The following is a 23303-nucleotide window of genomic DNA, read 5'->3' as shown; positions in this document are numbered from 1 at the left end:
GTCAACTTAAAGGCACCCAGAATATCTAAAGGGACTTATTAAAAAATATTCTGAAAGCTAAATTTATCAAACTCCATTCACAAACATTTTTCAACATATTAGCACAAGAAAACCAGTAATCATTTTTTTATCTCTCTTAAAATTACTGCAAGGTAGCACAGATATTTCCAAAAATGTCTGCTGGATAAAAGTTATCAGATTATCCATTTTTATGATTGTAAAGTTGAAAAGGAAATGGAAAAAAAATCCTCATTCTGAGCCTGCTTCATCCCCTTGTAATCAGCCAGCCTGTGAGGACTGCAGTGTGTCTTCTTACAAAGGTGCCAGACTAAATTCAGGTTTCCTCCCCCACAGAAGTAGAGTTGGGGAGAGGCCAGTCCCTCCCAGCATTAGAACCCCCAAATTTGCAGGGAATGCTCAAAATCGCGGTCTATGAAACAAGTCTTGGCCTGGCAACCCCCTCTTCTCCCAACTGCCACTCACATGCAAATCCAAACATGCCCTTAATCTCCCTTTCAGAGGTTTTCTTTTCATATCTTCTCTAAATTAGGTAGAAATTGTCCTTTTCAGGAGTGTACAAGTTACTGAAGAAATCACACAAGTTGGCAATCACATGGAGGCCAGTGCCTTCGTGTTCTGGCATCTCACAAGCAAGGACAATTTTACTAGTTAGAATTCTACTGTGTCCATCCAAACCAAGCTAAACATAAGCTAACGCTAAAAGCTTTCAATACTTTTTGAAAAATCCATCAAAGGTTTTTCTGAATGATATTTATAAGGGCCTTACTGTTCTCTTTCAAAAACTGAAATGCCCTTCTCGGACACTTGAAAAAAATTGCTTGTGCTTTTCATCTTTCCCTCTCAGAGTGTAAACATTGTTTTGAGTGAAAGGAGCTGAAGGAGCGCTTACTTTCCCTTGAAATTTTATTTTTAAATAAGAGAGGGAGAAAATCCTTTTTCTGACTAATACTAATAATACAGGTCAAAGTGTCAGGCGATATACAATTAGATAGAAAACAAAAAAGGTTCCCCCTCTTTTTCCCACCGTACAATGGCACTGGAATATAAATTACCGATGAAGATGAAATAACACTTCAAAGCTTATAGGGCAGGGCAGGGCAATGTTTACAAAGTATTTTCTATGGCACGATGAGACACTACAGAGGACGGTAACCCATGGACTCGAGGGTGTTGCTGAATAGTCGAAAACTAGCATGAGGTAAGATTTTACGTCCCTATAGCCTGTGACCCTGTGATATGCTTTGTCTCACAAGGGCAGCTGCAGTTATCAACAGATGTTTCAGCAATAAATAATTGGTATCATCTCGGAAAAGACCCATCTACCTGGGGAGAGGGCATAATACCAAAAACACTGCCCGGCTATCACAGCCACATTAATCTCCCATCTCTCCAGGTTTCTCGGGGAGCGTACTGCAGGTGTTTTTTCTGGGAGAGAGAGGACAGACTCTCTCAAGTCAGCAAGCTTTGTGTGGAGTGTAAAGGAGGTTGGCCCCTGCCATAAATTTCTGTCTGTGGCCACACACCAAAGGAGAAAAGATGGGGGGATGGGAAAGTAGGCGAGGGAGGAAACAGAGGAGGCTGTGGAGAGCAGAAAGCAGAGCACAAAACACATGATTTTTGCTAATTAAGTTAAGACTAAGTGAGGAACATTAGAAATGACCCTTCGTTTTACCAACTCAGGCACTCAGCACAGTTTCATGTAACTTTGCTCTGTTATCTATGGAATTAAAGACAGTGTTTACACTCCAAATGTAATGCTAATTTTTTAAATGGAAGGAAAATTTTTTATGAGAAGGATTCGTTTCAAGGTATAAAAGTATCATGGAAATTTAGATTTATGAAAAAAAATCTATAAGAACAGATAACTGAAAAAAAAACTCAGCAACCTTTATTTTTTAATGTAAGAATAAAATCTCACAATTAATTGATTATTATAATAATGTGGCCATCCAGCCTTGGTAAAATGTGATATTGAAACCAGTGGATAACGGGACAAAAACAAATCATGGAATTTTCTTGTGATACTTTTGACAAGCTAAGATAGCACTACAGTTCTCTGTATTTACAAAACAGAGTGGTTTAGCAATTGTGCACTTGGGGTCTGACACAATAAGAAAGCATTTCAAGGCTCTTTGGGAGGTGTGGTTGCTTAATTTATAGCTTGCTGGGTAAGCTAAAGAAAATGATGCTCAGCATTCAAAAAGCTCCCAGGTTAAACACATTATGAGCTAAAGCAGCCTAATGGGCTGATTCCTAGAGCTGCCCCTCAGTGACCTTGTGAGCAGGGCATAAACTTCGTAAATTCTCTGTGCCTTTCAGTTCAGTTCAGTTCAGTCGCCCAGTTGTGTCCGACTGTTTGTGACCCCATGAATCGCAGCACGTCAGGCCTCCCTGTCCATCACCAACTCCCGGAGTTCACCCAGACTCACGTCCATTGAGTCGGTGATGCCATCCAGCCATCTCATCCTCTGTCGTCCCCTTCTCCTCCTGCCCCCAATCCCTCCCAGCATCAGAGTCTTTTCCAATGAGTCAACTCTTCGCATGAGGTAGCCAAAGTATTGGTGTTTCAGCTTCAACATCAATCCTTCCAGTGAATACCCAGGACTGATCTCCTTTACAATGGACTGGTTGGATCTTTTTGCAGTCCAAGGGACTCTCAAGAGTCTTCTCCAACACCGCAGTTCAAAAGCATGAATTCTTCGTCTGAGCCTTTATGCTCCCCCAATTGTGATATCTGTGCAATATATAGAGGGAAAGTAGAAGGAATAATGAATGGACTCCTGAAACAGCCTAACAATTATGAACAGTCTGTCTCTCAACTCATATTAACCCCAAATGCAGCAAGACCTTAAAACGCCATTTCCAGTTTTTCGGCCAATGTCATTACCAGCTTTGAATGCACCTAGGGTGATCTAGTAAGCGTGGATGGAATGAAGGGAGTAAAACCCTGGTTACAGAGATGTGCTGCATCTCGGCCTATGCTGGAAATCCCTAGGAACTTTCTAAGCCTCAAAGGTCGAAGCAGGGGTTTCTCTTCCTTTGTGAAGCTCCCATGCCTTCACCTTCCTTGGAAGCCATATATAGTGCTTATATGCCACTGGCTGAAGCACACAGGGCTTTCAAAGCCCTTCTCCTCTTGCATTTTTGTTCAGGCTCTGTGTCTTTAATTTATAGCTTCCTGGGTAAGCTAAGGAAAATGATGCTCAGAGTTCAAAAAGCTCCCAGTTTAAACACATTATGGGCTAAAGCAGCCTAATGGACTTATTTGAGCTGCCCAATCAATTGCCATCCTGTTCTCTTTTCAACAGTCAATCTCAAACTCTAACATGCATCAGAATCATCTGAAGGGCTTGTCAATGTTGATTGCTAGACCCTCGCCCCCAGAGTTTTTGATTTGGTAAGACTAGTATTGGAGAAGGCAATGGCACCCCACTCCAGTACTTTTGCCTGGAAAATCCCATGGGCAGAGGAGCCTGGTGGGCTGCAATCTGTGGGGTTGTGAAGAGTCGGACACGACTGAGTGACTTCACTTTCACTTTTCACTTTCCTGCATTGGAGAAGGAAATGGCAACCCACTCCAGTGTTCTTGCCTGGAAAATCCCAGGGACAGAGAAGCCTGGTGGGCTGCCGTCTATGGGGTCGCACAGAGTCGGACACGACTGAAGTGACTTAGCAGTATACGGCCCAAGAATCTGAGCCAGTTTTTGGGTGATACTAAGTGCTGTTGTTTGGAAGTCTAACTTTAAGCCCCACTGCTTTAGAGCTGCACCATCTAATTAGTGCAGAAGGAAATGGCAACTCACTGCAGTATTCTTGCCTGGAGAATTCCATGGACAGAGGAACCTGTTGGGCTACAGTCTGTGGGGTCACACAGAGTTGGCCACGACTGAGAGACTGAACACATCTAATTAAATGATATTTGGCAAAACTAATACAGTTATGTAAAGTTTAAAAATAAAATAAAATTAAAAAAAATTAAAAAAAAAAGAAAGATGGTAACGATAAAAAAAAAAAAAAAAAAATAGTAGCCCTGCTGCTGCTGCTGCTAAGTCGCTTCAGTCGTGTCTGACTCTGTGCGACCCCATGGACAGCAGCCCACCAGGCTCCCCCGTCCCTGGGATTCACCAGGCAAGAACACTGGAGCGGGTTGCCATTTCCTTCTCCAATGCATGAAAGTGAAAAGTGAAAGTGAAGTCGCTCAGTCGTGTCCGACTCTTAGCGACCCCATGCACTGCAGCCTATTAGGCTTCTCCATCCATGGGATTTTCCAGGCAAGAGTACTGGAGTGGGGTGCCACTGCCTTCTCCAAATAGTAGCCCTAGCCACACGGAAATGTGTATGTAGTTCATTTTAAAAATGAAATAAAACTAAAAACTCAGTTCTTCAGTCATTCTAGCCACATTTCGGGTGCTCAAGAGTCACATGAGGGCAGGGCCTAGCGTACTGGGCAACAGAAATATAGAACATTTCCATCATTGCAGAAAGTTCTACCGGACAGCCTACAGCTTGCATTAGAGTAAACGAGTTTCAGGGCTTCCACCTGGGCTCTCAAGTTCATCCCTTGGGGCTTCTAGAGGGAGAATTGGAATAGGACAGAGGAAGGAGCTGACTCACAGCTCCACCACTCACTGATCTGCTCCCATGAGAAAGTTAGTCTCCCTGTACCTTAACTTTGTCATCTGCAAAATGGGTATGATAATGGTAATGATCACTGGAGGGCTATTTTGAAAATTAAATAAGATGATGAACATACAAGCATTCTATAAACCCAAAATGATATATACACTATAATTGTTTTCCATTCTACTTCTCCACTATTAACAAGCACACTTATTTAAAAACCCTGGCTCACCACCAGATTTGTTCGAAGTATTCACTTTCCTTTGCCTGTGGTCCTCAGTCTGTTTAACTTCAGTCTGTTTTTCGGAGAGTGGGAAATGTTGATGAAGAGGTTACTGTTTCTATGAAGTCTCCAACAATGCTGTTATGTGTACATAGATCAGGGGGATCTTTTCTGGATTTTTGTTTTGATAGACAAAGATAATGTCTATTTATACATTTATTTTGGGATGAGCCCCAAACACATTCCCATGTAAACCAATAAAATACATATTTTAAGAGATTATCATTGCTTGTAATGCTTGGTCTCCATACAAATGTCTGTATTTTATGTAAAAAAAAAAAAAAATACAAGCTAACAGAGTCCCTTCTTTGATAATCATCTAAGAGAATGTGGGGGAAGGGGAACACCATCAAAAAGCAAATTGGCACTTATAGAATCATCCCCAGAACCTAAACCTGAAATCTGGGCTCCAACCTGAGTTCATGTGTTATTCTTGAGGCTCTCTTCTCTCTGGGGTAGAGGTACCCATTGGATTCATTTCCATTAAGTGAGTTAAGGAATGATAATGCCAATGATTCTGACGATACTTCCCGAACAGTGTGCATCATGAGGAGATAAGGGAGAGAACAGGATTTCAGGCAGGACTCAGGAAGGGACATGCCAGGCTTCAACAGCTTAGACACCAAGTCACATGGATGAAATAGCAGTGAGTTTATTTTTTTAAGTTACCCAACTCTTAGAAAGTAGCGTTTCAAAATAAAAATGCTAATGAAGCATGGTGGAATCAAAACTACTGCTTCCAGCCCACCAAGAACATGGAGATATTTCAGCATGACAGGTTCTCATTGGCCCACTGACCACGCTTCTCCATTTTTACATGATTTGCCTTTCCAACAGAAGGTCTTATGGGCAAACGGAGCTCTTTGAAAAGCTTTCCCCCCAGCATTAGTCAATTTGGCAGAGCTGACCATAAGGGTAGGGGCTGTCTTATGCTTCAAAGAAATTTAATCTATTAGACCATTTAGAGGCTAAATGCCTCACTTGGGGGTGTCAAGGAGCAGGTGGTGTGGGTCTTCCTACCAGTAACTGCTGCAAGCTGGCGCCAATCACATCCTGCAGGTTTGTTTTGTCCTCTGGGCCCACAGCTTGTTTGTATTGCCACTTTTCAGGCACGAAGGGCCATTTCATTTCCTTTGCCTCCTGGATCAGGGTTCTTAACTCGCTGGGGAGTGAGGCTGAAAAGGTCAGAGTTCAGGTAAGGAAATTGCAGTTGAAGAAAAGGTTGTTGAGTTACCTATGTTATGATGAAGCACCTCAGTGGCACAATTTTTTTTTTCCTACTTCTCACTGGCTGGCCTAACCTGGTGTTCTGACTCAAAGAATAATAGCAAAAAGCTATCTGTCAGGGGGTGGCTCTGGTCTACTTTGCCCTACAGGTAAATTGGGGTAGTCAGGCATTAAGAAAGGTTTTAGCAGGAAGTGAAGCACTTCAGTGACTGTCTCTGCATGAAGAATCAGAGAAAGGACTGAAGGAAATATTATTTTTCCTGTAAAATGAGAAAGGGCCTGAGATGGAATGGCATTTGGGGCTTGTGGCTGGGTAATGCAGCAAATCAATCTCTTTTTTACTCCTGTAAGACCTCACCTCGCCTCAGACTTTCACCGTGGACTATGTCTGAATATAGACAATGAATATAAACAAACCCACATCAATTTATTATGAAATAGCCTTGTATCACTTTAGGCGATATATTTAATCTCTTAATAGACATCAAATTTCATTAAAAATATAAGTCAATAATCTCTTATCCAAACTTGGGAAACCTAGAAAGCTCTGGAAACTAGATTTTTTAAAAAAAACTTTGGCCCCAAACCAGACTTGAATTGACTCAAGATTATTTGTAATCTTGCTATGATGAGATTAGTCAACGTTTTGCCCTGAAAATTTCAATGTTTGGTGGTGCTGCCCCAGCTTCTACTGCAGCGTTAGTATAACAGATGGTATATGTACCATACTGCCTTTTCTAACATTTGAAAAAATTCTGAATTCTGAAGCACGTGTGAGCACCAAGTTTGTGAATAAGGGATCATGGGCCTGTATACACGACTGCCAGCTATACATCTTTACGTGCTTGTCTTGCAGACACCTCAGACTCAGTATATCTAACACTGAATTCATTACCTTTTTCCTAAATATTGTATTTCCCTTTCTATTCTCTGTTGATGAATGCTACTACCATTCACTGAGCCACCCAAGTCTGAAACCCAGAAGTCAGTCTAGACTTTTTGCTCTTCCTCCCTGAGTCTAATTGGTTATCACATTCTGTGGATCCTAAAATCGATTTCTGTCTTTTAATCATCAGTAATTCTTGCCTGATTCATTGTCTTCCATCTCCTCCTATCCATTTCATCTTCCACATTGCTGAGTCCCATTTTTCTGAAAACAAGATGGACCAGGACATTGCTCTGCATAAAATTCTTTAATGCTTCTGTATATCCTGCCTTCATATTAGGCATTGTCCTGCCTCGGCTGCCTAATGAGCAAGCTCTTCTCATCAGCCCTGCCATGATCTCCCAGTGGAGTTGAGATGCTCCTCAGGAGCATTCTCAAGCCCGCAGGGGCACACTCCTTTCAGCATCCGCCTCACTGCTCTCTAGCCACATCTGTCCTTTCGCTGGACTGTGGATTGGGAGTCTCCTGAAGACAGGCATCATGTCTTACCATGTTTGTAAATCCCACCATGGTGGTTAAAAGAAAGGTTAGTCTTATGTTTACATGAGATATGCTAAATAAGGCAAAAGAGGTGTGAGAGAGAATTAAAAAAAAAAAAAAAAAAAGAAGAGAAGGGAGAAAACCTAACTCTGCCTTGGCTCATGATGCCTTTTGGTGTCCTTGCCACCAACTGGGCAAATGTAAGGAAGCCTCCCGATGGAGAGGGACTGCTTGCATTGAGGGGATAATTAATGGGCTACATCAGTGAATGACTGATCTGGACTGGCTACTACGCATGACTTACAAATATCACAGTGAAACCACTGTCCCCCCCGGCCCATTCAGTAACCCAGAACTATTGAGCCTCCTCTGTGCAATGGCGCTCCTCTAATGAAAGCAAAAATAGGAGGTTGGAGACCAACCTGATTTCACAATCTCTTCTTACCACTGCTGACGTACTTTCAATCTCTGAAAATGTTTTCAATGTACATGTAGAGAAAATTTCTTAAATGATATTTCTAAGTAGTCACGAACTGGATAGGATGACTATCCAATTCTGTTTGCTTAGGACAGTCCTGTGTAGTCATAGTGGAGAAGGAAATGGCAACCCACTCTAGTATCCTTGCCTGGAAAATCCCAGGGACAGAGAAGCCTGGTGGGCTGCCGTCTATGGGGTTGCACAGAGTCAGACACGACTGAAGCGACTTAGCGGCAGCAGCAGCATGTGGTCATAGCATGCTTGTTAACAGAGCCTTTTCACTCTCAAAAGTATTTCAATTCTGATAAATTGTTTGGACACTGTCTATGAGTGTCAAGCTCAGAAGTCAGAGGAGTAGTTAAATGACAAAAGAAATGTGATTTTTTGGATTCATGGAATTTCACTATATTTTGGCACTAAATAGCTTTAAGTACTTTTAACTTTTCTTCATGGTCATGAGGAAAATCTGTTTGTTACAAATAATTTTTTTTCCTCCTCATATCACTCTTTCCCTACAGGTCGTGCCAGAACATGGATTGTCCAGTGGGGCACACTGAAATAAAAGATGCCCCTGAAATATGTTTTTAAAATATCTATGTGTTTGGATTTCAGTTCCTTCTCTGTCTCGGGGGGTTAGAGCCTCTAAGGCTAGCCACCCATGCTGACTGGGACAACTTCTGAGGGAAAACGATGGGGTTGAGAGGAGGAGGGAAAAGAATGAAACCCACAGTGTTAACTTTCGAGTCCGCCTGTTACCCCATCGCCTTAAGTGACCCTGTGCTAATGCCTTTCTCTGCGAGCCCACGCAGGAGACATCAGTGGCAGTGGCAGCCCGACTGTGAGCTAGAGCTGCTCAGGAACCAGCTGCCGAGGGACAGGTTCTGTGCTCAGACCGCGTGCAGATGCACCGAAGGCGCTTGGGTGGACCGTGCAACATGCAGCGGCGATGGGCAAATGCCGAGCTTGTCAATGGCTCAGCATAGGATTCCTCCCGCATTGGTTGATCAGATTCAGCCAACCCCAGCAGTCAGCCCCTGACCGAGCAGGAGCCTCCTTTGCCTCTCTGATCCCTTACTTCCCCAAGCAGCTTACCTGGAGGGCCATGGCTAATCGAGTGATTTTGCAGTCATGATTTGCCTTATCTGGAACTAAACTGATTATTTCTCCTATTCTGTGGCACTAGAGAAGAGAAAGAAAAAGAAAACGCTCCCCGATTAGGGGTTCAGAGTCTTCACTACGAAGAACACAAAACTTAAAGGAATTTAAGCTGAAGGGACAAAGGACATGATGTAGTAAAAGGAGAAGAGAAAATGTTCAGGAGAAATAACAGAACACAACACACTGCCCCCGGGGAGAACGAGGACCAGCACTGGGGTGAGCAAAATTGGACACTGATGTTTCTGGCTAGTAAAGAAAGAAAACACTAAGGTTAGGAAACAACTGGACACAGGGCATTTTATCTTGAAAAGAGCACGGATGACAGACAGGTTAGGAAAAACTAGACTTCTAAAGGCACCTTAAAGTTCCCCTGTAAAAACATATGCACTTCTATACAAGGATGTGGAAAAAAGGCTCTCCCAGAAACTTTTCCCATTACATAATTAACAGAAACAGAAGAGATGGGGAGTGTGCATTTTATATGGGAATCTTGTTTCTGTAACAAATAGCAGTCAACTAAAAATACAAAGAAAAATATTTAAAGCACATTAGACAGATACCCTGATAGAAATGAAGGAAATTTATCTGAATGCTAGGAAGAAATCTAAAGAAAGAAGGTTGCCTCTTTAAAACTAGCTAGAGAAGAAATTAGAACTGCTTTAACTCTCTAGATTTTGTGATTGAAATTTCCCAAACAATGACTCATCTAAAACTATGTATGGTACAAACCATGAATGAGCAGAAAGGCCAAATTCTCAAATCCTGGTAATGATGTAATAAGTATTTATCAGTTTGAGTAAATTTATTTATAAATGGTATGTAAATACAACATAAGAAATGTATTGATGGTCAAAAAAGAGAGATGGGACTGATGAGATGACATATTTGTGGAAACTGTAGATGTCTATGCAAACTGATGAGGCACAAAAACCTAGTTTGAAACAAAAGTATGCACCACCATTCAGAAGTTGCTTCAATTTTTTAATAATTGAAATTTACGTGCACCAGCCCACTTGGACCCTTTGTTCTTGAACTAAACTGTTTCTTGTAGCCCTCATGTTTACTGAAGCTTAAAATTCAAACTGACAGCAATTCACTGCAACAAAGTGGGCTTCCTCCCCTGCCCGTCCACCCGCAGCCCATGTCCCATTCATGCCCTAGAAATCCACTCATCTCTCGGTGGTCATCTGCCAAGAGAAGAAAAATAGGGCAGAGATGAGACCGTGTCATTCAGACAGGGTAAAGGAGAGCGAACCCGCTGCTCCCCGCTGCCCCCAGCGCCTCCCATTGGACCTCACCTCTGCATCTCTGGTCCTCCCTCTTGTCCTCCTCTGACACATCCGACGCCTCCAACAGGAGCTGGTCCAGCACTTGCTTGCACTCTTGCAGCAGCGTAGCTACAGCCTTTTGATTATTCATGACGATTACCCTCTCTTGATGATGAGTCGAGTGTCCCTGGGTCTATGGTGATCAATTACCTAGGAGAAGACATCGATTCTCAATAAAAGAGCCCCTTCGAGCCTTAGGTACCTGGTGAACAAAAGAAGGGGAAAGATGATTAACTGAAGCATCATCAATTATCTGTAAGACTCAAGCAGGGAGGGATAATAGAGCAAACACATGAAAATACATGACAGCCCCTGAGGACTTTATTAGGGGAGGGTGTGAAATTACTGCAGGCCTGGTCTAGATGGGCAGCACCTCGAAGGCATCAGAGAGCAGAAGGCAGAGGGTCCCGGGGCAGACCTCAGTCACCCACAGTGTAGTCAGTGGGATCACATGGAGTCAAATGAAATGAATATACCCTATGATTTATGTATCTTCTGCATACTTCACATCAGTGCCTCTGGATCCCAGTGGCACACCACTTTCTGCTTCTCTGAAAGTCTACAGGAAGCGTCTGGCTAACAGTTCTAATATTCAGACACAAGCACGTGGTAATATGAAGTTTACCACTCTCATAACCCGCTGCTGATTTCCCCTGTGCAGCATCCTTTGTGATATTTAGCATCATATAATTTGGACCAAAATAGGCAATGACAGATGCCAAATTTAAAGCTCTTCACTGCCAGGCACATTGCCAAATAAAATGGAGAAATGAAATCCCAGAAAATCCAATTTCCTAGATCCATCATATGGATAAGATCTACTTACATCCTATTTAACACACATACAGTTGAGAGACTTCTTATGTAAATATGAGTATGCTGTAATGAGCTATTGCAGTCAAGGTAATTTCAAGAACAAAATAACTCACTGACAGTATAAAAAAATGCCTGACAAATAAATACCCAAAAGTCTCCTGATTAACAGATCATTTTTAAGTTGAAGTATAGTTGATTCGGGTGTCCCCAGTGACTAAGCAGTAAAGAATCCACCTGCAATGCAGGAGACATGGGTTCGATCCCTGAGTCAGGAAGATCCCCTGGAAGATGGCATGGCAACCCACTCCAGTATTCTTGCCTGGAGAATCCCATGGACAGAGAAGCCTGGCAGGCTATATATAGTCCATAGGGTCACAAAGAGCCAGACACAACTGAAGTGACTGAGTCTGCATGCATGCAGAGTTGATTTACAATGTCGTGCTCGTTTCTGGTATATAGCAAAGTGATTCAATTTCATCTATATATTCCCTGTGCCATACAGTAGATCCTTGATGTTTATCTATTTTATACGTAGTAGTTGACAAATCTTTTTGCTTTCCTTTTTTAAAAAAATGTACATTATAAACAAAACAACAGAAGTTATTATCTTTCTGAATTCGCCAGAATAGACAGTGGCGATGCCGTTTTGCTTAGGCACTCTTGTATGGCACTTAGAATCTTATTACCAATGCAAGAGAATCTGAAAAGGAAGAAAGTACAACGGATGTGTGGATGACTCGACTCCCTCTGTCACCTAGCAGATCCATGCAACACAATAATTTACTGCTTTAGTAATCGTTAAAAATACTAAGCGGTGAGTCATTGTGTTGTTCTTGGGGAAAATGTGCTCTACTACCCTCACTTTAAGAAGCGGGTTTTGAATTCGAAATTGCAAGAAAGCATTTTTCTATCTTTTTTCTATTTTATGACTTAAAAGGAATAGAAAATGAAGGATAAGCCTGAAATCTAAATTTTGTAATTCTCATTCTAACCTGAATTGTTATGCTTTAGGTTTTAAAAGAGATACGCACACATACTTCACACAGATGGAACTGCCAAAGCGAAATTTTAGAATGTGACAGACTTGTTTGGTGAAGACAACCGTGTATTTGTTGAAGAACACAAGCAGAGGTTTTTCATGCAATGTTCTTGTTACTTGAAAGAGCATTCACGCAAGTGAGGTCATGAAATTAGTTACTTGAAGCATTTAAATGTAAATATAAATCTAACTTCTTTTCTGTTTAAGATGTTTCAGAAAGTATTCCTGCTTGGATTGGGTTGTTGGACTAACCAGTTTTCAGTGTCCCTTTTAGCTCAAGTGTTTGTAAGTCAGTGTTTCTGTGGTACAAGTTGACCATTAACTTGCTTTTCTATGAAAAGAACTAAACAATAAAGACTGGTCAGAGTTAATTAGCAGACTAGAGTGAGCAAGAGGCCATATAGCAGTGATATCCCATTCCCACCATTCCCTGAAAAAAGGAGATGGTGACTGTCACGGGAAGCTATGTGGAGACTGAGAAATGCAGTTGCTGGATGAGATGGTTAAGAACAAACATTGCTCAGAATGAGTTATGGGTGAGTAGTACACAATTTTCTTTAAGTCCTAAGTTAAATCAAGAAAGGGATTCTCTTTCTCCCTTTTTTAAGGACTTCATATAGATGCATTAGTCGCCCAGTCGTGTCTGACTATTTGGGGCTCCGTGGACTGTGGTCTGCCAGGCTCCTCTGTCCATGGGATTCTCCAGGAAAGAATACTGGAGTGGGTAACCATTCCCTCCTTCAGGGGATCTTCCAGACCCATGGATCAAACCCAGGTCTCTAACATTGCAGGCAGATTCTTTACCATCTGAGCCACCAGGGAAGCCCAAAGAGAGGTGTAATAAGAAAATACAAGAGCTTGTGTGCAAAGAAATAAAACTGCACTATATAAAATTTTACTAGCACATCACGCCTTTGTCTAAAGGCTTATAGTAATGTTTTATTGGTGCTTTATCATCCTCTTAAGGCAGACAGTCGTCTTCCACTATAAATTTTATTTGCTTTGTTTCTGTTAATATTTTAAGCTGAAAGAGTATGTAGCAAAGAAAAGAGGACCTAGAAATAGGAAAACATATGTATGTAATAATGCTCAATGACTAATTCCACTTTGTTCTCTACCATTAACTATCTGTGCCTGAGACCTCTGAGATTCACTTTTGAGATTCATTTTTCTCATCTATATTTTGAGCTGATTGATTAGGAACAGTTGTTAAAATCTTTCCAAGTCTTAAATTCCATACTCAGCAGCAAAGGTTGTCTATTGCTAAACAACATCTGATGTTTATTTACTGAAAAATTCTTGGCTCTTTTCAAAACCCTGAAATATAATATTTTTATGCATACTTTCCTCTGTGGTTTAGAAGTGTTGGCTTGAATCTTAGAGGCTAGATTATTGCTGAATATTCTTCTTTGCTTTTGTTTCCTCACTTGAAACCCTAATTCCTGATGCACAAGATCATAAATCTCTTCCCTTTGTCTAAGTGCTGTGAAAGAGAGATAAGATACATGGTTTTGTGAGGGCAAACAGCAGGACTTGACCTAATCATTTGGGTAAGGACAGGGTGGGTTACTGGGGGTTTCTTGGAGGATGTGATGCCTGAATCAAGCTCTGAAAGAGGAACAGGGCTTAATGAAGTTAAAATGGTAGGGAACAGCCCTAACTAATGTAGAAGGAAGTATAGAGGGAATGAAAGAAGGTCAGGTTGGCTGAACTATACATAAAAGGAGAAAGTTGATATGAAGTGATGCTGGAAGGGTAAGCAGGGACTGTGAAAGGCCTTGTGTACTAGGTAAGGAATTTCGTGCTTACCCTAAGAATCATAGAAAACTATTAGTAGCAATAGGAACACAACCAGCTTTACACTTGGGAATGATCATCCTGTTTTGAACATAGTTTGTGTATTGAGGGCAGGGAGGAAATGGCAGGTAGATCAGTTAAGTACTTATTGCAATAACCCAGGTGAGAGATACCAGGACTCTGGACTAGAGTGATGATATCAGAAATACAGAAAATTGGACAGATTTGAGAACTGTTTATGGAGTAGGTGCAGCTTTGGTGTTGGATGGCTAGGAATGCTCTTAAGGATTAGTCCCAAATGTCTGCCTCACCATAGCTCAAAACTGAATAGATGATGTTAACATACTTTGAGACAGCAAATACAGACAAGAAAAGACATAAATACATCTACTTCTAGCAATATAGTAAGAAAGATAAATCATATTGTCCAACATAAGCAACCAGATTTTAATCAAGAAAGCATGTCTAAAAAGGAAGGAGAGATTTCCAAGACAATGAATGTTTGTTACTTATGAATTTCCTAACTGTACTGAAGATATGCTTCATACTTTTTTGAAAGTTACAGCATTTCCCCCTTTCCCTGTAGAATTCAGGAGAGACAATAGGAAGAAAATACTGTAATATGAGAAACACTTTGGAATCCAACCATCTGTCCAGATTTGTATGGTTCATTGTTAGACATAACAGAGGCTGGAGCCCAGGAGATTTTCCTTCAGGCAACAGTCCCACTGAAAATTTTGGTCAGCTTCATGTAAAATTGAAAAATCATTTTCAATTTTAACACATATCAATGTTTTCCCCCTTGAACGGCAACACTCTATGAGCTATACATTATTTCTAAATTGGAAAATGGATTTTCCCCAATATTTTTTATAATCTATGTATTATTTTTTCTATTTTAATGTCCCCTATATTTTTTTCCTTAAAAAATCTAATAGAAAGAGGACAGAAAAAGCAATGAAACATGCAAACAGATGACTCTAGAGTAACAAAGTTAGAATCATACAGTTTAAGACACACATCCATACATATAGCCAAATGGCTATGTGTTCATACTTTCTGCATTTGATTTTGGCATACTGATACTTTAGTTCTATCCATGATTAAGAATTTAGCTGAGTGGCTAAGTTACAGAATAACTGGCAAGTTGGCCATCATTAGAAAGAAGAAAATGAGGGAATTATTCAAAGCCCCATTTCTTTTGGTATTTATGCTTGAGTTTTTTCCACTGTATGATCAGTGCCTCTACTAGGGGATAAATTAGGCAAAATGAAAGAACTCCATGGTCTACTGGCTACCACCTCGGTAATAATTGACCAGCCAACTACTGAGAATCTTGGGCTTCAAGATGTGGGGAAGCATAAAGAAGTAAAAAAGATGGTCTCTACCATTAGGGAATTTACAATTAATTAGAGAAATAACACATACATATATAAAAATTAACTATACAAAGCATATCACACATGACTGTATTCTAAATGCTCAATTTAAATTATCTTTGGAATTCAATTAATGGTTGGTTAAATTTATAAGCAAGCTTACAGAACTCATTTAATTCATATGCACATGAATAATTATACTAAAAATCTTTTTCATCTACATTCAAAATTATTTATCATATTGTTTTTAGGAGAAAATACATTCTGGTATCCAACATAAAACAAAAAGAATAAGTTTCTCCTATCAGGCCCTAGCAATGACAATCCAGTCTTTCCCACACTTTCACCCTCTTTTGAGCCACACCACAAGTCCCCTCTGACCATAATATGTCTTGTACTGATTGGTGGTGAAGTGAAGTGAAAGTCGCTCAGTTGTGCCCAACTCTTTGCGACCCCATGGACTATACAGTCCATGGAATTCTCCAGGCCAGAATACTGGAGTGGGTAGCCTTTCCCTTCTCCAGAGGATCTTCCTAACCCAGGATTTAACCCAGGTCTCTGCATTGCAGGTGGATTCTTTACCAGCTGAGCCACAAGGTAAGCAATTGGTGGTGGAAATGGGTAAATAAAAAGAGAAAAAAATCTGATTGGAGTGTAACACAACTGTGCAGCTTGGTTGGATATGTTTGCATGACAGACATTTGTTAGCATTTAAAAACTGCATAAAAAGGGAAGAGAAGCCAACTTCTAAGCCACCAAACAGCTAAAGGGTAGACTTATACTTCTAGCAGTATGGAAGACTATGCTCTGACCAACATTCCTGCTGAAAACAACTAATAACACTGGAGAAGCATGTTAAAATCCCTAAAGTGTATCAGAGAAATAGCAAGAGAGGAAAGACTGCACAGAAGACAAAACAAGTGAAAACTGGAACCCAGAAAGTTAACACAGAAGCTAACCTTTGCCTTGAGTATATCTGCCAAACATTGTGAGCTGAAACTGGTTTTCACTATTTTAGAATGTGCGAGGATAGGAAATAAAACCAAAGGCCTACCCAGGAGGGAAGTATAAGAAGAGATCACCGCCCCCATCCCCCCTTGCATAAAACTGAGATCCTAAAAGGTTGCACTTTTAGCATGCTGCTAAGTTGCTTCAGTCATGTCCGACTCTGTGCGACCCCAGAGATGACAGCCCACCAGGCTCCCCCGTCCCTGGGATTCTCCAGGCAAGAACACTGGAGTGGGTTGCCATTTCCTTCATAATGGAGTATTACTCAGCCATTAAAAAGAATACATTTGAATCAGTTCTAATGAGGTGGATGAAACTGGAGCCTATTATACAGAGTGAAGTAAGCCAGAAAGAAAAACACCAATACAGTATACTAACGCATATATATGGAATTTAGAAAGATGGTAACAATAACCCTGTGTACGAGACAGCAAAAGAGACACTGATGTATAGAACAGTCTTATGGACTCTGAGAGAGAGGGAGAGGGTGGGAAGATTTGGGAGAATGGCATTGAAACATGTAAAATATCATGTATGAAACGAGTTGCCAGTCCAGGTTCGATGCACGATACTGGATGCTTGGGGCTGGTGCACTGGGACGACCCAGAGGGATGGAATGGGGAGGGAGGAGGGAGGAGGGTTCAGGATGGGGAACTCATGTATACCTGTGGCGGATTCATTTTGATATTTGGCAAAACTAATACAATTATGTAAAGTTTAAAAAAAAAAAAAAAGCAAAATCTTGGGGAAAAAAAAAAAGTGAAAGTGAAGTCGCTCAGTCGTGTCCGACTCTTAGCGACCCCATGGACTGCAGCCTACCAGGCTCCTCCGTCCATGGGATTTTCCAGGCAAGAGTACTGGAGTGGGGTGCCATTGCCTTCTCCAACTTTTAGCATAGGGGTGAGCTAAAAATGTTGTCTCATCTGCTTCCCCCACCTTTCAGGAAAACAGTCTATGGTAAGATAGGCAGCTTCAAGGAAGAGAGCAAAACGTTTTTCTCTTGCAAATCTGAAGCCACTGATCCAAAAAAACCTCTAGCTGATAATTCTTTTTAAGTAAATTATTTACAAATAAGCCCAGGTTGGTGGTTTTCTTGGCCAACTGGTTGACTGAAACATAATCATCTCTAAAGAAATCTGATTTCAACCCAAGTCTCAAAGATGCTCACCTATAAAATACCAAGAAATATGAGCTCCAGATCAAAGCTGTCAAAATATATAAGGTAAAAAGAAACAATGAATAAAAGCAGAAACAACAGTAAAATTAGACCCACAAAAGACTATAGATGAGGGAATTTCAGATAGATATTACAAAATATGCATGTTTAAAGAACTGAAAGAATATGTTGAGTGTATGAATAAAGATTGAGAAACTATAAAAAGGCATATTAAAAATCATACAATTTCTATTATTTAATTTTAATAATAATTAAAAATTTTAAATGTAAGGAATTGGATATATCTGATCAAATTTAGCTCTGGCTGAAGACAGAACTTTTGAACTGAATGATACATCAGAACATGCCACCTAGAAGGCAACAGAAAAAAGACAAAGGGATGGAAAATGCGAGAGAGATGAAGAAACACAGAGGACCGAGGAAGAGCTCTAACATATACTCAGAGTCCTAGATGGAAAGAAACAGAACAACTTTGGAGAGATAATGACTAACAACTTTTAGGCCAGGAGAAAGACAATAATCAGAATTCCCATAATACTCAAATAAAAATTCATGCCTAGAAATATCACAGTGAAACTAGGTAGCAAAAAAGATACAGAGAAAATCCTTAAAATGGCCAGAGAGAAAAGGCAGATTACCTTCAAAGAAATAACAATAAATTTATAGATAGCTACCTAAAAGCAACAACGGAAACTAGGAGACAGTGAAAAGATAGCTTTAATATATGCTAGAAGGGGGAAACCCTGCAAAATAACAATAAACATCAATAGTTCCAAGCACACATCTATAGTTAGTACTTTAGGTAGAAGGAAACTAATTACAGGTAAAGAGCCAGAGATTCAAGGAGAAATAATAACCGTAAAAGTGGTATGTTATTGACTAAGTATAAACAAACAGTGATTGCAAAAAGCTACAACAATGTCTGTCTTGTAGGGTAAAAAATAGAAAAAATATATATACAAACACAAACAACAAGCATATATATTAGAAGGACAGTGATTGACATTTAAGTTTTCTAAGATTCTTGAGTTGGTCAGAAGGATTGGAGACATTAATATTAGACTCTGATAAAAGGTCTAAGATAATCCCTAAAAAATTAAAATAAAACATATAACTTTGAAACTAGTAGAAGGAAAAAAAAAAGAAAAACAAAAACGATCTAAAAGAAGGCAAGAAAAAGGAAAATTAAGAAATATACTTCTAAATGACTCAACTCAAAGAAGTCATTATTATGGAATGATAAATACTACATCAGTTCAGTTCAGTTCAGTTGCTTAGTCATGTCCGACTCTTTGCGACCCCATGAATCTCAGCACGCCAGGCCTCCATGTCCATCACCAACTCCTGGAGTTCACCCAAACTCATGTCCATCAAGTCGGTGATGCCATCCAGCCATCTCATCCTCTGTAGTCCCCTTCTCCTCCTGCCCCCAATCCCTCCCAGCATCAGAGTCTTTTCCAATGAGTCAATTCTTTGTATGAGGTGGCCAAAGTACTGGAGTTTCAGCTTTAGCATCATTCCTTCCAAAGAACACCCAGGACTGATCTCCTTCAGAATGGACTGGTTGGATCTCCTTGCAGTCCAAGGGACTCTCAAGAGTCTTCTCCAACACCACAGTTCAAAAGCTTCGATTCTTCGGCACTCAGCTTTCTTCACAGTCCAACTCTCACATCCATACATGACCACTGGAAAAACCATAGCCTTGACTAGGACCTTTGTTGGCAAAGTAAAGTCTCTGCTTTTGAATATGCTATCTAGGTTGGTCATAACTTTCTTTCCAAGGAGTAAGCGTCTTTTAATTTCACCATCTGCAGTGATTTTGCAGCCCAAGAAAATAAAGTCAGCCACTGTTTCCACTGTTTCCCCGTCTATTTCCAAGTGGAATTCAAAGTAGAACATAAACATATCAATGCTTCTGATAAAGATAAAGGAATTAAATACTGTAGTAAAATGATAATGATAGACTAGATTAAAAATAGCTACATGGATTTAGGAAAGCATAAGAATATAGAAAATGTAAAAGTAATAAGATGGAAAAAGATATACTAGAAAAATACTAAAAGTTGATGTACTAATAGATAAAACAGACTTTAAGGCAAAAAGCATTAGTAGAGACAATGTCAATAATAAAAAATTACCTTAAATACAAAAATTATTGGCAATAAGAGAGACAAAATTGATCTTCTAAATAAAATCAGGAGTCCAATACATATGAAAACTTGAATTATTACAGAGCTCAAGATATAACTTTGAGCTCACTGTTTTTTTAAAATCAATACAAGTCAGATTATAAGACCAAAATGTGAAAAACAAAACCATTCAACTTAAAAAAATACCTAAAAGATTATCTTTATGACTTATGGTTAGGAAAGAATTTCTTAAACACAAAAATAGCAAATTATAAAGGAAAAGATTGATATATTTAATTAACTGGAAAGACACTTTTCTGATCAATAAAAAGACATCAAAAAGGAAATGAAAAGACAAGTCACAAACTGGGAGAGAGTATTTATAACATATGTAACTGACAAAAGATTTCTATCCAGAATATGTAAAGAATTCCTGTAAACCAGTGAGAGAAGGATCATAGAAGAAAAAGAATGAGCAAAACATTGAACAGATGTTTCACACAAGGAAACATGATGGTCAATGAACTTATGAAAAGTATCCATCCTCATCAGGAATTGTTGTTGTTCAGTCACTCAGCCATATTCAACTCTTTATGACTCAATGGCCTGCAGCACATCAGGCTTACCTGTCTTTCATTATCTCCCAGAGTTTGCTCATCAGTAATTAAGAAATATAAACTCAAACCACAATGAAAAAACATTCACAACTTCTTAATTGGAAAAAAAAATGTAAGTTGGCTAATAGTTGTCAAGAACAGTCACTGTTCTATTCCCATCCACCACTGCTTGGTATTATCCAGTAAAATCAAAGATGCTCACACACTGTGGCTCAGTGTCCACTTTTAGGCATATACTCTGGTTTAGGGAAGCTCTTGGACCTGGGTTGAGGAAATACGTATAAAAATGTTCACCGTGACACAGTTTGTAATAGCAAACAACAGGAGGCAATTTGAATACCCATCAATAGGAGAATGAATTAGAAAACTAAAGTGTAATTATACACTGGAATAGAATAAGCAAATGAATGATTACAGTTACATACAACAATATGGATGAATCTTGGAAATAAAAAAGGGGGCCACAGATGAATACATGCATAAAATTTATAAACATTCACAGCTAAACAACATACATAGGATACAAATACATAAGGTAAAATTACAAATAAAAGTAAGGGAATGATAAACTAAAAATTTAGAATGCTGGATTTACTGAGGGAAGACTGAAGAAGTTGGGAGGCAGGTATATGGACATGGGAGATTTCAAAGGAAGTGATAAGTTCTTTTACTTAACTTGGTTGTTTGATCTATGGATATTCACTGTGTTCTGTGTATATTGCACCTACTTGACAAGTTTTTGATACCTATTGACATTTAATGAAAAAACTAAAAACAATAAGATGGAAATTCAAGTCTAGGTGTATTGCATAGGTAGCAAACCCTTAGGACTGGAGCCAGGGATTTCATCAAAAGAGAGTAAAAGGCTCAAGATTTTAGAGCAGGGAGGCGCACTTACACAGTTCTCCAGGGTAGGATTTGGAATAGTTGAAGAGAGAAGAGAAGGAAAGAAATGTAGTTGGGGAATGAAGCTCGACTTCAAGGAAGAGATCCTCCTCTTGTGTTGGGAAGCCATGAGTATGCACAGACTACTGAAAGAATTTATGAGACAGGCAACTTGAACCGTTAGTTTAACAAACACTAGATTGCACAGAGATTTATCTTTCATTCCATTGATAAAGGAATGTGTTGTGATTTCTAAAAAATAGTGAAATAGACTTCAGAAAATTCTATAAGTGAAAATGAAGGTCTTTGCTATGGCTCTTTTGTACCAAGGTTTCCAACCTCAGGGCCACACCTTGTTAAAACAGGAGATTGGAGCCCGGTGCTGCCTCTTCCCTCTTTCTCTCCTGCTCTTGCGCACCACCCTCTCCAGTTCCCTGCATGTGTTTATCAAACTTGACTGCCCAGAAAAGTGCAATGAGAGTGTTCCGGGTCACAAACAGGTTACCTGCTGGCCTCAGGAAGAAAGAAGAGGAAAAAGAAAAAGCCATTGTTTCAGGGTCTGCCGCTGTTACTCCCCGGCTACAGTTACCCACTTCATCAGCTACGGTGACATCTGAAGACCTATTAGCCTGGCCCCCATGGCAAGAAAAGCAACTTCTCAGGTCAAGGTGAGTCAGGCCTGCCATCTGGTCCTGCTCCAGGCTCCTGTGCTTATGACTTCCAAATGATCCTTCTAGGAGAGTTTTCTTTGTATTTCTGTACCCCAAATAGAAGAAGAGCAGTCCCATATATGGACTCTGTTATGTCTCAAATCCAGAACTGCATGATACTGGGAGCCAGTCACAGAGTAGGAAAAATTATTCTTACAAATTTGAAAGGCCTTCAATCTGAGGCATATCTTTTGGGAAGCAGATATTGTCTACTCAAACTCTAGGTAAAGAATTTGAGCCATGAAGAGGAGTGAAAAGGCAGAAAGAGGTCGAGTAACAAGCAAAGATCAGGATAAGAATTCAGGGGTTCTGACTTGTCCTCAAAACACACTTTGCTAACCTTTTAAATAGTATCAGAGTTCTGGAGATTAACACAGCAAGTGTAATTTGCTAGAAGAGAAACAATTCTCTTTTAAAAGAGAAATTTCATTATAAGAAGAAATGGAGTAGTCTGTGCTGTGGTGGATGAGGCATCTGAAGTGCTCCGTTTACTCCTACAGAGTCAGAATGGCAAACTTACTGGAAGTCTCCAGGGATGGAAGGGGGAGACAGTCCAGGTGATGCTATGGTATGTATATGGAAATGGCATGAAGCATGCATACTTGCATGCGTGCTAAGTTGCTTCAGTCATGTCCAGCTTTTTATGACCCTATGGACGGTAGCTCACCAGGCTCCTCTTTCCATGGGATTCTCCAGGCAAGATTACTGGAGTGGGTTGCCATTCCCTTTGCCAGGGAATCTTTCCAAACCAGGAATCGAGTCCATGTCTGTCTTCTGCGTTGACATGTAGGCTCCTTACTACTAGCACCACCTGGGAAGCCCCGCATGTAGCGTCAGTTCAGTTCAGTTCAGTTCAGTCACTCAGTCGTGTCTGACTCTTTGTGACCCCATGAATCGCAGCACGCCAGGCCTCCCTGTCCATCACCAACTCCTGGAGTTCACTCAAAACTCACGTCCAACGAGTCGGTGATGCCATCTAGCCATCTCATCCTCTGTCGTCCCCTTCTCCTCCTGCTCCCAATCCCTCCCAGCATCAGAGTCTTTTCCGATGAGTCAACTCTTAGCATGAGGTGGCCAAAGTACTAGAGTTTCAGCTTTAGCATCATTCCTTCCAAAGAACAAAAGCGTACTATGATATAAATTGCCAGGGCTATGAAGCATTATGTACTTTTGATGAGGCCAGCAAATGTGAAGATTAAGATAAA

General features: G+C 40.2%; 1 protein-coding gene across 7 annotated transcripts in view; it reads right to left on the bottom strand.

Moving 5' to 3' along the window:
- ALPK1 (alpha kinase 1) overlaps positions 1-23303 on the bottom strand; it is a 118730-nt gene that overhangs the window by 49502 nt on the left and 45925 nt on the right. For 4 of the 7 annotated variants that reach the window (XR_008716913.1, XM_055587973.1, XM_055587968.1 and 1 more), the window contains 2 exons: positions 10512-10691; positions 5945-6099 (listed from right to left, as the gene is read on the bottom strand). Coding sequence is in view for 6 of the 7 variants with exons in the window: in XM_055587973.1 (XP_055443948.1) it covers positions 5945-6099; positions 10512-10632 (276 nt within the window). In the remaining variant the exon portion in view is untranslated. Of the gene's footprint in view, positions 1-5944; positions 6100-10511; positions 11968-23303 lie in introns of those variants that run through there. The other 3 variants (XM_055587970.1, XM_055587971.1, XM_055587974.1) reach the window with 2 other exon arrangements.

Source organism: Bubalus kerabau, chromosome 7 (genome assembly GCF_029407905.1).
Source record: "Bubalus kerabau isolate K-KA32 ecotype Philippines breed swamp buffalo chromosome 7, PCC_UOA_SB_1v2, whole genome shotgun sequence".
NCBI lineage: Eukaryota > Metazoa > Chordata > Mammalia > Artiodactyla > Bovidae > Bubalus > Bubalus kerabau.
The sequence above is the reverse complement of the archived record's forward strand: the minus strand, read 5'-3'. Positions and strand labels throughout refer to the sequence as shown.